This window comes from Aquarana catesbeiana, linkage group LG06 (genome assembly GCF_042186555.1).
Source record: "Aquarana catesbeiana isolate 2022-GZ linkage group LG06, ASM4218655v1, whole genome shotgun sequence".
Lineage (NCBI taxonomy): Eukaryota > Metazoa > Chordata > Amphibia > Anura > Ranidae > Aquarana > Aquarana catesbeiana.
In genome coordinates this window covers 243,091,050-243,107,279 of record NC_133329.1, presented here as the reverse complement: position 1 = coordinate 243,107,279, position 16,230 = coordinate 243,091,050, and the positions used below count along the sequence as shown (strand labels likewise).

The following is a 16,230-nucleotide window of genomic DNA, read 5'->3' as shown; positions in this document are numbered from 1 at the left end:
AGGGAAAGGAGGAGAGGGAAAGGGGGAGAGAGGAATGACTGGACAGCAGCATCAGATCCTACACAACAATAGAAATATGTGTATTCTAGAAAGTTTAACAATCAGCAGATAAAGATACTCCAAACACCTGGTGTTAACACTTCAATCATCCCGGCACCATGATTGTTATGGTGTCAGGATGATTGAAGCGCATTATTTCTATTATTACATTGTAATATAAAATTAAATCATTCAACTCACCATAATGCCAAATCAGTGGGATCCCTGAGCGTGTCACCTGCCATGTCGCCTGCCACCAGCAGAGTCCATCCTTGCATCAGGTGCCCCTAGCAGAGTCCGTCCTTGCATCAGGGGTCCCCAGCAGAGTCTGTCCTCGTATCAGGTGCCACCAGCAGAGTCCCTCCTTGCATCAGGTGCCCCCAGCAGAGTCAGTATAGACCCCCTCAGTGCAGACCCCCCCTCCATCAGTGCAGACCCCCTCAGTACAGACCCCCTCCATCAGTGCAGACCCCCTCAGTGCAGACCCCCCTCCATCAGTGCAGACCCCCTCAGTGCAGACCCCCCTCCATCAATGCAGACCCCCTCAGTGCAGACCCCCCTCCATCAATGCAGACCCCCTCAGTGCAGACCCCCCTCCATCAGTGCAGACCCCCTCAGTGCAGACCCCCCTCCATCAGTGCAGACCCCCTCAGTGCAGACCCCCCTCCATCAGTGCAGATCCCCATCCATCAGTACAGATCCCCCTCCATCAGTGCAGATCCCCCTCCATCAGTGCAGACCCCCTCATTGCAAACCCCCCTCTATTAGTGCAGACCCCCCTCAGTGCAGCCCCCCTCTAGTGCAGACCCCCCTCAGTGCAGCCCCCTCTATTAGTGCAGACCCCCTCTATCAGTGCAGACCCCCCCTCTATCAGTACAGACCCCCCTCTATCAGTGCAGACCCCCCTCTATTAGTGCAGACCGCCCTCTATTAGTGCAGGCCCCCCTCAGTGCAGACCACCCCCTCCATCAGTGCCAGTGCAGACCCTCCCCTCCCATAACGCCCCCACCACACGTCCAGGAGCGGCCAGTGTTCTGCCGAGAAAGTTCCCCTCGGCAAGTAAGGACCCCCCTGTACTGCGCAGGCGCAGCGCTTGCGCAGTACGAGCCGGCGAAAATAGCCGAGCTGAATAGCTGGGGAACTTTCTCGGCAAGACACCGGCGCCATGTGTTCAGTGGAGAGGGGAGGGGCTGATCCGTGCAGCTAAAGAAGCCGATTCATTGGCTGCACGGATCGAGCCCCTTCCTCTCTCCACTGAACACTAGGGGGAAGATCCAGCGGCGGCACCGGCGGCCATTTTGCTGGAGCCAGCTGCTCCAAAAATTAAAAAAACAACATTCCCGATTTTCCTGATGGAAATCCCGATTTGGGACAGCCTCCAATCGGGACGAGGGTCCCAAAATCGGGATTGTCCCGGGAAAATCGGGACTGTTGGCAACTATGCTTTCTGTGCCTGCCATTAGGGGGATTCGCCCTTTCTATTTGCCCGTTTACCATTATCATCGAAAGTGAAAGTGAATGAAAATACCACATTTTAGGTTGGCATCGGAATAAGAATAGAGGGGAAATCTTCCAATGAGGACACGCTGGGATTCCCTCACTTTGTAGGAATTTTCTTTCACTTTCTGTTTTGGTTATAGGACAAATCAGACAGCGATTATAACCCTCCTTTACTCCAAATGAAAAAATGTTGCCTTCTGTGATACTTTAATAATGAACTTTTCTTATTTACTTCTGGTCTGTTACATATACCATTAAATGTGTTTTGTTAGATTTCTTTTCAAAAAGGTACAGAACACCTGTTGATTCAGCCAGACATCCAGTGCTGTCTTGTGTCATTTCTTTATCGTACATCATGGGACACAAAGCCTTAAGTAATTACTTAATTGGTTATAGGCCACCTTCAGGTGTTGACACTGGTTATACCCAATCAAGGAAGTTTACTCCCTATATAACCCCTCCTCCTTCCAGGAGCACATCAGTTTTTTCGCCAGTGTCTAAGGTGTTGGTCTCGAGTGAAGATGTGCTCTGAGGAGCTTCAGGAGGGATCCATGCTGGATTTAAATAGACCAGTGTCAGAAACCATGAACCAGACCGAGACAGAAGTACAGTAAAATCACACTTGTTTATTAATAAAAATAAAAAGGTAAATAGAGTAAGTGTAGTCAAAGCATAGCCAGAGTCCAGTAACCGGATCGGGTAGTCAGCCAAGCCAGAGTTCAGTAACCAGATCGGGTAATCAGCCAAGCCAGAGTTCAGTAACCAGATCGGGTAATCATCCAGGCCAGAAGTCAGGGATCCAAGTAGAAGAACAGCAGGCAGGATAAGGAGACAGAAGGGATGTCAGCAAAGCCAGTCTTTAAACAGGAACGCAGGAGATGGTTACTTGTGATGTGACCAAGGCGAAGGCAGGAATGAAGTGAGCTGGAGATCTTTAAGTAGGCGGGACTGGCGAGCAGATCCATAACAGCTGGTTAACTGTGGAGAGAGATGAGAGCTGGCAATTAGCCAACAGCTGAGTGGCCAGCTCAGAGAAGGAAGGGCTGAGCCAGCCCTGACAACCAGATCCATCCAAAGTGCCATTGAGGCCTAAAGGGATGGTACCTGGGGCCTCGTATCCGAAGCATAAGGTTTTGCCTGTAACGCCTCTCTTTGTAGGGCTGGACCCCAGGAACCCAGGGCTTAGGTCTTGCTACATTACCTAAGCTTTCTGATGGGGTGCTCTTTACAGGTCCAAGGGAGTTGGAACCCCCGTTTTAGGGACCCTGTCCTTGAAGATTTGCAAAATGCAGCCCGCCGTGATGGGTGAAGGTTGGATTGTCTGTTAATTCAGCAAATCCTGCAGCGGGGATAAGGTAAGAGAAGAAACTTAGGTATTAAAAACACCTATGTATTTCTTCCATTAGGGAAAAGATGTTGTCATGCCTTAAATCTCCACTAGAGGGAGTCTATGCACATATCTTAATCTGCTGTCTTCACTGTAGAGCTCAGTCTGTGTATGGTTGCAGCAGCGTGTGGAGGGGGATTTTTTCAAGGTGAAAGAAATCTGCAAAAATGTTTTCTTTCTCCCCCTGATGGGACCAGAGGGTTAGGGGGATAGCAGCGCTGTACCCCCCTTACATAACCCCCCCGCCGCAGGGGGTGCGGAGGTCCCGATAATACCGCTAATTGTTTTACTGTGGCTGATTTCACTGTTGTTTTGTGCCTGCTGCTGGATGGGTCCCTGCTCCCCCCTTTCGTGTTGGGTCGTTGGACCCGAAAATGCCACACAGGAACATTTTAAATGTAAAAAGGGGCAGAATTTTTTCTCGGAGGGGCGGGGCCTAAGCGCAATGCCGTGAACGTCCATGAGGTCACACGGCAGGCTAAAAACAAATACAACACAGCTGTGACAGTCTCTCCTTGGCTGATGAGGAGAAAACAAGCAGCCTGCAACACAAGGACACAAGAGCTGTGGGATGTGTGAGGGTTGCAAACTGGCATTCCTGATACAGGAACGACACCTTTTTTTTCCAGCACTAGGCTGAATTTTATAGCGACTTTAAATGTCATGACTATTTTCAGCGATTAAGCGCAATTTGTATAGTGCCTCTATTTTTGTACTTAGGACTATGCCTACCAAAAAACTAAAAAGTAAAGGTTTCACCCCCAGGCGCTAGGATTCCGAGTCGCATTTCCATGCTGTCATCCTCGACTGAATTACCAGTTATGGCAAGCCAGGTTGGGGGTGAGCCATTGGAACAAATGGGTGGGTCATTGGAACAAATTGATGGTGCAACTGCTTCTCACATCTCAGCCTGTGTACACGTGACTGAAGATGTCCTTTCCTCCTCCCTGCAGGGTCTGGAAGAAAGATTAGAAGCTTTAATCGCATCCTCCATTCAGATGGATAGGAAGCGTGCTAGATCCCCCTCCCCACTTCAGAACCTTTGCAAGGGGAACAGTGGGCACAGGATGAGGTGTTACCCTCAGTCGATCAGGAGGAAAAACAAACCGATGATGATTCCTCTGCTGAGGAAACAACGGCAGATGAGCATTTTTCAACCTCTCAATCTGAGAAATTGCTGATACAATCTCTGATGGAGATGGTTTGTTCTACTTTCATGCTACCCCTAACGGGGTCTCCTGAAAGTTCAGTTTCTTCCTTGGGTTCCTTAAAACCCTTTCAACCTTTGCATGTGTTTCCTGCACATGCATTACTAAAACAGCTTATTTTTGCTGAATGGGATCACCCGGATAAGCATTTTCTCCCTCCTAAGAGATTTGCAATTCTTTATCTCCTGGAGGAGAAATTCTCCAAAAGATGGAAAATACCAGCAGTTGACGCTTTGATTTCCAATGTGAATAAGGGCCTAACTTATCCAGTAGACAATGCACAGATGCTTAAGGATCCAACAGATAAAGAGTTGGAATCCCAGTTAAAATCTACCTTTTCCATAGCAGGTGCCTTTACTCAGTACTTTACTACTTTACTACTGCAATAAGTGTCTATCAATCCCTAAAGGACCAATTTAAACAGGCCCTTAGAGAGCTTCCTGAACAACAAGCTCGGGATTTAGCTGAACTACCAAAGGCATTATGCTTTGCCATAGATGCTATTAAAGATTCTATTCACCAGGCGTCCCGCCTTACGCTTATGCTTGTGCATATGCGTAGAATCCTGTGGTTAAAAAATTTGTTCAGCTGAAGCACCATGTAAAGACCCCCTAACTGGGCTCCCTTTTCATGGTTAGCATCTATTTGGAGAAGACTTGGGCAAATATATCCAAACAATTTCTAGTGGGAAAAGTACTCTTTTGCCAGTCAAAAGAAAGTATAAACACCCTTCATTTAAATGGGCTCTTTCCCCTACGCCAGGGGCTTCCGCCTCTAGGAAGGGGCGACGACCTCTGCTATCAGACTCTAGAGGAAAATCTCAGAGTCAGACCCAGGCTCAAAAGAAGTCCTGGGGTCGGAAACCTGCAAGCCAGAATCCTAAGGCCTTATCATAAAGAGGCAACCCCCCTCACCAAGGTGGGGGGAAGACTTCTGCAGTTTTCAGAAGTCTGGAAAGAGGAAATTCAGGACAGATGGGTCATCTCCACGGTAACGCTGGGGTACAAGCTGGAATTTCAGGACTTTCCACCATCTTGCTTCCTGAGGTCAAGCTTTCCCAAAGATACAGAGAAAAGACAATCTCTGTTTCAGGCACTAGACTGATTAATATCTCAAGGGGTGATCATACAGATCCCCACAAAAGAACAAGGTCTGGGGTTTTATTCAAATCTTTTCATGGTACCAAAACCAAATTGAGATGTCAGACCCATTCTAAGAAATCTAAATCAGTTCCTGAAGATCCGCTCCTTTCGCATGGAGATGATCAGGTCAGTAGTTTTTAGGAGGAGAACTTCTGGCATCAATCGACATCAGGGATGCATATCTGCATGTCCCTATATTTCCCGCTTATCAAAAGTTTCTGCGGTTCGAGTTGGAACAGCAGCATTTCCAGTTTGTAGCCCTGCCCTTTGGGCTAGCCACAGCACCCTGGGTGTTCACCAAAGTGCTGGCCCCACCTCTAGCCAGGTTAAGGGAAGAGGGCATAACAGTCGTAGCATACCTAGATGATCTATTGCTAATAGATCAGTCGGTGGCTCATTTGGAGCAAAGCGTACGCACTACTACCAACTATCTGAAAAGTTTGGGTTGGATTCTCAACCTAGAGAAATCTTCCTTAATACCGCTAAAAAGGCTGGAGTACTTGGGTCTGATTATAGACACAGCCCAGGAAAAGGTGTTCTTGCCTCAGGGTTTGATTAACTCCATAAGAGAGCTGGTGTGGATGGTCAGGTCAAATGGTGATCCCTCCATTCGCCTTTGCATGAGGTTGCTAGGAACCATGGTGGCTTCATTCGAAACAGTTCCCTATGCCCTGTTTCATTCAAGACTGTTGCAAAACAGTATCCTGTCTGCTTGGAACAAAACAATTCAAGCTTTAGACTTGCCAATGCAGCTGTCCCCAAGAGATTCCCAAAGCCTCACTTGGTGGTTACTAGCCCAGAATCTGCTGAAAGGAAAATCCTCCAGACCAGTCATCTGGAAAGTGGTAACGACGGATGCCAGCCTTTCAGGCTGGGGAGCAGTACTAGAAAAAACAAATGTCCAGGGAAAGTGGTCAAGAACTGAAAGAACCTTGCCCATCAATATCCTAGAGATTTAGGCAGTACGTCTGGCTCTAAAGGCCTGGACTTTCAGGTTATGGGATTCAATCCGACAATGTCACAGCTGTGGCCTATATCAATCACCATGGGGGCACCAAAAGTCTCTCAGCGCAGAGAGAGGTGAACCATATTCTAACTTGGGCAGAAAGGAATGTTCGGCAGTCTTCATTCCGGGAGTAGAGAATTGGCAGGCGGACTACTTAAGTCACCAGCAGTTATTCCCAGGGGAATGGTCTCTTCACCCCAACATATTTCGGGCTGTTTGCTAAAGATGGGGGACTCCGGACGTAGATCTTAGTTAGTTAGAAGTTAGTCAACTTTGTGGCCAGTACAAGGGATCCATTCGCATGCGGAACAGATGCGTTGGTGACCCCATGAGATCAGTTCTCACTGATATATGCATTCCCCCCTATTCAGTTGCTGCCACAACTTCTTTGCAGGATCAAGCTGGAAAGAAAGCCGGTAATTCTGGTGGCACTAGCATGGCCCAGAAGGCCATGGTATGCAGAAATCGTAAAGATGGCAGTGGAGGGCCTATGGTCCCTCCCACTAAGGCCAGATCTGCTCTCACAGGGACCGATATTCCATCCTTCCTTACAGTCTCTAAATTTAACGGCTTGGCTATTGAAACCCACATTCTGAAGAAACTTGGTTTTTCCGGGTCAGTTATATCTACCCTGATTAATGCAAGGAAGCCAGCTTCCAGAACTATAGAGTCTGGAGGGCTTATGTTTCCTGATGTGAATCCAAGGGTTGGCACCCTCGGAGATATATCATAGGAAGAAGTCTTGCCTTTCTACAAATAGGGGTAGAAATGAAATTGGCCTTGAGTACTATTAAAGGCCAAGTCTCAGCTTTATCAGTCTTATTTCAAAGACCATTCTTAATCATTCTTTAGTCTCGGGTTTTATACAAGGGGTGACGTGGCTTATTCCGCCCGTCAAACCTACCTTGAACCCTTGGGACTTGAACTTAGTTTTGTCTGTGTTACAAAAACAGCTATTTGAACCAATACAACATATTCCCCTAGTCCTTCTGACAAGGAAGTTGGTATTTTTGGTTGTTATATCCTCAGCAAGGAGGATTTTGGAATTGGCTGCTCTTTCTTGTAAAGAGCCATATTTGATTTGTCATGAGGACAGAGTGGTGTTACGCCCTCATCCAGACTTTTTTTTTATCAAAAGTGGTTTCAGGTTTTCACCTGAACCAAGATAATGTCCTGCCATCGTTTTTTCCAAAAACCATGTTCCAGGGAAAAAAGGTCACTACATTGTCTTAATGTGGTGAGAGCAGTGAAAATCTATTTTAAGGCAACTGCTCAGAGTCGTAAGACCTATGTCTTATTTATTCAGCCAGAGGGTCCTAAGAAAGGACAGGCAGAGTCGAAATCCACTGTCGCTAAGTGGATTCGGCAAGTGATCATTCAAAACTTATGATTTAAGGGGTAAGATTCACCCTTTTTAAGTTAAGGCGCACTCTACCAGGGCGGTTAGTGCTTCTGGGGCAGTGTGTCATCAGGCCTCCATGGCTCAGATCTGTAAGGCCGCAACTTGTTCTTCAGTGCATACATTTACAAAATTTTATCAGCTGGATGTAAGGAGGCATGAGGATATCGCCTTCAGGCATAGTGTGCTGCAGGCAGCAGCATAGGTCCTCAAGTCTTGGTGTACCCTCCAGGTTGTGTCTCCCTCCCCTCAAGTAGCATTGCTATGGGACGTCCCATTAAGTAATTACTTAAGGCTCTGTGTCCCATGATGTACAATAAAGAAAATAGGATTTTTATTACAGCTTACCTGTAAAATCCTTTTCTTGGGAGTACATCATGGGACAGAGAGGTCCCTCCCCGCTTTTGGGATTTAAGTATATTGCTTTGCTACAAAAACTGATGTGCTCCTGGAAGGAGGAAGGGTTATATTGGGAGTGAACTTCCTTGATTGGGTATACCAGTGTCAACACCTGAAGGTGGCCTATAACCCATTAAGTGATTACTTAAGGCTCTTTGTCCCATGATGTACTCCAAGAAAAGGATTTTACAGGTAAGCTGTAATAAAAATCCTATTTTTCCACTCAACTCTGGTTAACTTCACAAAGGTTACCTCTGTGGTACACCTTTTCCCTTTGTTACAAAGTTAATAAGAGGAAGAGGTTTTCCTAGGCCTAACAACCTTCCTGTCCTAGGGTGACAACACTGCATCTCCATAGGCACACTATGGTGAGTAAGCGTTGTCACCCAAAGACAGGCTGTAAAAGCCTAAAAAAATGTATGCAATCACAACATTTAAGGACTGGTTAGCTGCAATATCTTACATTTTTGTTCTTGAGTTTTGATACACACTGAGAGGAGTTTACTAAGACTGAAGCAGCCGTAATATGGAGCAGCAACCCATCAGCTTCTATCTATAATTTTAAAAGCTTAATTGAAGAAGTTGAAGACAGACGCTGACGGTTTACTATGTACAACTGCTCCAGATTCTGTCTGTTCCAGTTTTAGTAAATTCCCCTCATGTCTATAGAAGTCTCTCAACAGTTTATCAAGTACAAAGTTTCCGTAAGGCCCCTTTCACACATGCGGACAGTATGTCCGTATTTCATCCATCCGTTTTCGGATGAAATACGGACATACATGCATCCCTATGGGATAGCGGGTGTCAGCGGATGTACATCCGCTAACACCCGATGTCGTCCGCCTCCGCTCTCGTCCGATTCTGCGGACGGAAGAAAATCCTATTTTTCTATCCGTCTGCAGAGCGGATCGGAGGAACACAGACAGACGGTCCGTGTTCCTCCGATCCCCCATAGGAGAGAGCGGAGATCTGACAGGGCGGTCCCTGCACAGTGTGCGGGTCCCGCCCTGTCATCTGCCTGCTCAGCTGGGGAAAGTGGAGCGATCCCCGCTGAGCAGCGGATAAACACGGGGCGGATCAACACGGATCCGTCCCGTGTGAAAGGGGCCTTAAAGACGCCCTGACCTTTGCTTCTTGTATTTTTGTTATTGTGTCAGTTAGAACAGTCAATTGAACCAGCATCGATTTAGTGCATACACATATATACACATCCCTAATTTTATTAACTGTTTATAGATGTTTTTTGTCTTTACTGAAGTAATATATATTTTTTAAATCTAGGTTATTCCAATGGTTCAAGAATTTGTAACAGAAAATTTGGGACGGCAGTTTATTGAACCTCCTCCATTTGATCTCTCCAAAGCATTTGCTGACAGTCACTGCTGTGCTCCACTGATTTTTGTGCTGTCGTCTGGGTCAGATCCAATGGCAGCTTTACTGAAATTTGCTGATGATCAGGTATTTCTGCAAGGTTTTTTTTTTAATAAAAATCAGTGACAAACAAATATAGGAATAATTTTTTAACTTTGCTATTTAATTCTTTAGTTAAGAACTCATCAAGCTTCTCTTTTACATGTGCAATGTAATGAACATGGCATATTTTCCCAACCATATTAATTCTATAACTATTTACCTAGTGTAATGGGGTAGTGAGTTTATATGTGCCATGTACATTTAATAGTGCTCCAAAATCTGGCTACACTTCTCTCTGATGACACTACTGTGTGGGAGAGTCTGGGCACTGATCTGGCTTTAAGGAGATTCACCAGGGTGTTCTAACAAACTGGAATGTTTAGTGTAAGAATAAGCAACTTAGCTTGATGTGCACGTGTGAATTCTCTTGTCACCATCATGTCAGATAAAAAAAAAATATATATAGTTGTAATTTAAAATGCAGAATGAAGGGTAAATTCTGTTCTCAGGAGCATACTAATCACTGTAGTGGCTAATTATAGAAAATAACATATTGAAGGGAATTTTTCAAAATTGGAGCAGACAGAATCTGTGCATGGCAACCAATCGGCTGTTAACGTGAGCTTATCCAGTCAAGCTTTGAGAATAAAAAATAGATAAAAAATTGTTTTCTATTTCAGAGGATAAACATGGTAAATTAATTTCTTAAGATATGGTCCAGTGGGTATAAGGATCTGCTGATCATGGGTGCAATTCTTTTTTGGGCCCTAACATAAAAAAAAAATAAATGCATATTTTTTACCTGCAAAAAATGTGCATTTTTTTTGTAAAGGTGAACTTATCCTTTAAGAACGGGAAGTGGTTAAAAAAATTGACAGTTTTTTTTCAACTGACTCCAATGAAATTTGAAAGTTACAGTGATGTATCTAAAAATAGACTTTGTGGTAAAGTTTTGTAAATTGAGATTTTTTTTTTTTTTCTTTACAAAAATGTGTACACTTACAGTAGAACAAATGCATTGTCCCTGTTTTACAGTATGTGTTCTATGTGGGTGCTGAAAATTGTCATTGATAAATCCCCCCACTATAATGTGCTGGGATGAATAAAAAAAATAGTACTGTTTTCTTGGTGTGGGGAATAATAATAGGATTTTTAAATACAGCTTACCTGTAAAATCCTTTTCTTGAGAGTACATCACGAGACACAGAGTATTCATTACATAGTGGGTTAGACACTGGTTAACCCCAATTAAGGAGAATTCCTCCCCTATATAACCCCTCCCATACGGGGAGGATCTCAGTTTTGTAGCAAAGCAATAGGTAAACACGTAAAACCTATAGAAGGGCAGGAGCTCTGTGTCCCGTGATGTACTCTCAAGAAAAGGATTTTACAGGTAAGCTGTATTTAAAAATCCTATTTTCTTGATCATACATCACGGGACACAGAGTATTCATTACATAGTGGGATGTCCCAAAGCAATGCTCATTTGAGGGGAGGGAGACACAGATCAGAAAATATAGACCGCAAACGGACCAGAGGAACTAAACTGCAGCCTGCAGTACACTGTGCCCGAAGGCGGTATCCTCTTGCCCTCTTACATCCACCTGATAGAATCTGGTGAATGTATGGACTGAAGACCAAGTCGCAGCCTTACAGATCTGAGCCAAGGAGCCCCGGTGATGCACTGCCCAAGAAGCACTAACAGCCCTAGTTGAGTGCGCTTTCACATGAATAGGAGGAGTCTTCCTCTTTATATCATAAGCCTGAAAAATAACCTGTCTAATCTTTCTAGAAAGAGTGGATTTCAACGCTGCTTGGCCTTTCTTGTGGCCATCTGGCAGAATAAACAAACAATCAGTTTTCTGTATCTGAGCGGTTGCCTGCAGATAGACACTGACTGCTCTAACCACATCAAGAGTGTGCAAAGATTCTTCCTCCGCGGACTGCGGACCTGGAAAAAAGGATGGTAAGATTACATCTTGATTCAAATGGAATCCTGAAACCACTTTAGGTAAGAAGGTACGATTAGGACGCATAACAATCCTGTCCTTGTGAATAATTAAATATGGCTCTTTACAAGAAAAAAGCTGCCAATTCTGATACTCTCCTAGCAGAGGATATGGCTATCAAGAAGACTAATTTTTTAGTCAAAAGCGCTAAAGGAGCCAGGTGCAGTGGCTCAAAGGGTTGTCCCTGTAAAGCCGACAACACCAAATTCAAATCCCATGGGCATACTGTAGGTTTGACTGGCGGATTGAACCGCAGTGCCCCCTGAATAAAGGCCCGGACCAAGGAATGTGAAGCAATTGGCTTCTGAAAAAATACAGACAAAGCAGAAATTTGGACTTTGATAGTGCTCAAAGCCAATCTCATCTCTAGGCCTGACTGAAGAAAGGTCAAGATTCTGCTAATCTTATACCTTCTAGGATGCCATCCCCTGGGTTCACACCAGGAAACATATGCCTTCCAGATTTTGTAGTAAATAAGCCTGGAGGCCGGCTTTCTGGCATTGACCAGAGTGGAAAGGACTGACTCTGAGAGCCCACGGTCTTTGAAAATGTGGGTTTCAGCAACCAAGCCGTCAAATTTAGACTTCGTAAAGCAGGGTGGCAAATCGGACCCTGTGTGAGCAGATCTGGCCGGAATGGGAGGACCCAAGGCCTTCCCACTGCCATCTTTACGATCTTTGCATACCAAGCTCGTCTGGGCCAAGCCGGGGCTACTAAAAGGACCGACTTTGCTTCCCTTTTGACCCTTCCCAGGAACCGCGGAAGAAGTGGGTTAGGAGGGAAGGCATACATTAGATTGTACTGATCCCATGGGATTGTCAGAGCATCTGACCCCTGAGCAAGTACATCCCTTGTTCTGGACACAAATTTGTCCAGTTTCCTGTTGAATCTGGACGCGATTAGATCCACATCTGGTGTTCCCCACCTTTGACATATGGTTTGGAATATGTCGGGGTGTAGGGACCATTCTCCTGGGCATAATTGGCGGCGGCTTAAGAAATCCGCTTCCCAATTTTCCACTCCTGGGATGAATACCGCAGACAGGCAGGGAACATGGTTTTCTGCCCATGCAAGAATGTGATTCATCTCCCTTTGGGCATCCAGACTTCTGGTGCCTCCTTGGTGATTGATGTAAGCCACAGCCGTGGCATTGTTGGATTGTATCCGAATAGGATGACCCTGTAGCCTGTGAGACCAGTCCATGAGCTCCAAGTAAATTGCCCGAATTTCTAGAATATTGATGGGCAAGCGTCTCTTGGTTGCAGACCATCTTCCCTTGTGCATGTTTCTTCCAGAACTGCTCCCCAGCCTGTCAGACTGGCATCTGTGGTTACGATCTTCCATTGTAGTGGAAGAAAGGCTTTGCCTTTCAAAAGATTTTTGGTTCGCAACCACCAATTGAGGCTTTTGCATATCCTTGGGGATAGGCACATCGGAAGATCCAAGGCATGAGTCTTTTTGTTCCAAGCTGCGAGAATGCTTGAGTGAAACTGGGCAAATGGAACAGCCTCGAAAGTGGCAACCATCTTTCCTAACAGTCTCATACATAGCCGAATGGATGGACTCTTTTTGCTTAATACTAAGCGGACTAGAGCTCTTATGGCCTTGACCTTTGGCTCTGGTAGAAACACCCTGTCTTGAGGGGTGTCTATGATCATGCCTAGGTACTTCAACCTTGTTGAAGGTTGCAAAGAAGACTTTTCTAGGTTGATTATCCAGCCTAGTCTTTCCAAATGTCTTACTGTCTTGAAGACAGCGCGGTTCAGGTGTGCCACCGATTGCTCTATGAGTAGCAAATCGTCTAGATAAGCTACCACAGTTATGCCCTGAGCTCTTAGATTTGCTATGAGAGGGTCTAGAATTTTTGTAAAAATTTGAGGAGCTATAGCGAGACCGAAAGGAAGGGCCACAAACTGGAAATGGTGCTGGTCTACCGCGAACCTTAGATATCTTTGGTGAGCGGGAAAAATCGGCACATGAAGATATGCATCCTTGATATCTATTGATGCCATAAATTCTCCCCCCTGCAGGGTGGAGACCACCGAACGAATTGACTGCATTCGTAAGGATCGAATGTGTAGAAACTGATTCAGATCCTTTAGATCTAGGATGGGTCTGACATCTCTATTTGGCTTTGGAACGGTGAAAAGATTCGAGTAGAACCCTGAACCCTGATCTTTTGGGTTCATTTCTACTATCACTCCCTGGGATAGTAAGCAATCTAAGGCCAGTAGCAGCAAGTCTCGTTTTACTGGATCTTTGGGAATTCTTGACCTTAGGAAACGAGCTGGTGGAAGCTCTAGGAACTCTATTTTGTAACCTAGAGATACTGAAGAGACCACCCACTTGTCTTGAACCTTTTCCCGCCAGGCTCCTGAAAACTGTAGGAGCCTTCCCCCCACTGGGACGAGTCGGGGCGCCCCTTCACAGGGATGTTTTGGGGCTCTGCTTGGCAGTCTTTCGTCCCCAAGCCTTTTTCTGCCCTTGGGTGTGACCCTGGGCCCTTCCTTTGAAAGTAGATTGGGAAGGCCATCGCCACTGCTTAGAGCCTTATGTTCCAGGGGAAGGGGAAAGAGACCGTTTGAATGGTGGACGTTTACTCCTCTTAACTGGTAGGAGTGTAGATTTACCACCTGTAATTTTTTGTATAAAATTATCTAGGTCATCCCCAAATAGGCTGGGAATGAGAAGCCAGCTAAATATCTTTTGCATGAAAGCTCTGCTGCCCAACTTTTAAGCCAAAGGGACCTGCGCATGTGTACCAACAGGAGAGACAAACGAGATGCTTGCTGGGCAGAATCCAGAATGGAATCAATCATAAAACACAGCACCTGTGGAAGGTCTGCATAGTTCTCCACTTCCTCACTGGGAAGGAGGCCAAGCATCTGCTTAACCTGTTCCTTGAGGAATTGACACAAACCAACAGTTGTGACTGTAGGTTGGACTACAGCGCCAGCCATGGAGAAGGAGGCTTTTAATAAAGTTTCCAGCTTTTTATCAGTTGGATCTTTAAACACCGGAGCATTGTGTAAGGGACAGGTCAGGTTTTTATTCACACAAGAGACAGCCGCATCCACGGATGGAACCTCCCACTTCTTGGTGAAGCTTTCCTCCAGAGGATAAAGCATAGAAAACCTTTTAGGAGGAGTAAACAGTTTATCGGGATGTCCCCAGTCCCCATACAACAATTTATCCATTAAAGGATGAATTGGAAAGGAAAAGGCAGTCTGTGGGATCCTTCTGATCCCCAGGGAAGAAACAGAGGATGTAGCGGCCTCAGCAGAGGGCATTTTAAATGTGGAACGCACTAGTTCAGTATAATACTGGACCTGCTTCTTGAGTGCCTGAGAGGAAGAAGCTCTCTCCTCTTCCTCTGACTCCTCAGACTGCTCTTGATCCCTATCTCTGGATAGGGATCTCTCCTCATTGTCAGAAGAATCATCTGAAAGAGAAAGTGCAGCAGAGGGAGGGGATCTACCCCCTTTTCTGCTATCTTTTAAGGAAGCTGAAATAAAATTCATAATTCTTCCCTCAAAACCCTCCAATGTAGCCCTAAGGGAATCCCCTGTGACATACGCTGGGGCTGTAACATTAGGAGAGGCTGCAAAACCTGACAGGGGCACTAACTCATCCTGTGAGGCTGGCTCCAGTCTTGCAGGGGGGATGGTAATCTGCAGGCATCTTTAGGACCCCTAGACACAGGCGGTGACATTCTTGTGCCTTTGTTACCTCCTCCCCCCGAGACCCTCTTACGAGGAGACATAGTCCCAAGCTACAAAGCAGAGGTACTAGTACATATGCAATCACTGTTGTGCTAAAAGTCTCACAATATACATATATGCTTAAAGTGGTGTTCCGGCCAAAATGATACTTTTTAAATAACAATACCCCTATAATACACAAGCTCAATGTATTCTAGTAAAGTTAGTCTGTAAACTAAGGTCTGTTTTGTTAGTTTATAGCAGTAGTTTGTTATTTTATAAACTTACAGCAGGCCATGGCCATTTTAAGTGTGGGCATCTGAAGCCAGACTGTATTTCTTCCTGGATCTCACCCTTGCAGATCACGCACATGCTCAGTGCAGCACAAGCAGTGTAATAGGTTTCAGGTCAGGTTTCCTTAGCAGCGGCAGTGTCAGAGGAAGTTGCCGCCCCTTCCCAGAAGGCATTGCAAACAGGAAATGATGCGATGGGCCACGGCCAGGGCAGAGGAAGTGAAAAATGAATACAGCAGATATACAGTAGGTGCTGAGAAAAAAAAAAAATCTAATTCGTTTACAGTGCACAGTTTAGTGAGGGATGCTGAAGAGTTGTAAAAGTGGGTGGAACTCCACTTTAATACTGTACAACCTGATGCCGAGTAGGTGTCTTAGTTTAGCCTGGATCCGACCACTTTAGGATGCTCACTGCCCACATTCTGTGTCCATCTGTTTACAGAGCTCTGAACGCTCTGGGCTTTAAATTAGCCACCTGGCGTCTGCACACATGCAGTGGAGGAAGTAAGCGGATTGGACACCAGCTTCACTGAGTGTGTATCTGAAAAGCACGTAAGTTTGCTCCTTACTCCCTCTAGTGGTGGAAATCAGGTAAGACATGCAACTACTCACTGAAGAAAATCCATTTGTAATATAAATATATATATATATATATATATATAGGATTAACTTCTCTTACCTGTCCCCGCTGCAGGAACTACTGAGAACAGGTAGCGTTGTGCCAACCTTCAGGG

The 16,230-nt window shown here is 45.5% G+C and overlaps 1 protein-coding gene across 2 annotated transcripts in view; it reads left to right on the top strand.

Moving 5' to 3' along the window:
- Positions 1–16,230, top strand: part of DNAH7 (dynein axonemal heavy chain 7) — a 607,644-nt gene that overhangs the window by 456,653 nt on the left and 134,761 nt on the right. For both annotated transcript variants that reach the window (XM_073633106.1, XM_073633105.1), the window contains exon 54: positions 9,362–9,538. In XM_073633106.1, the coding sequence (XP_073489207.1) occupies positions 9,362–9,538 (177 nt within the window). The remainder of the gene's footprint in view (positions 1–9,361; positions 9,539–16,230) is intronic.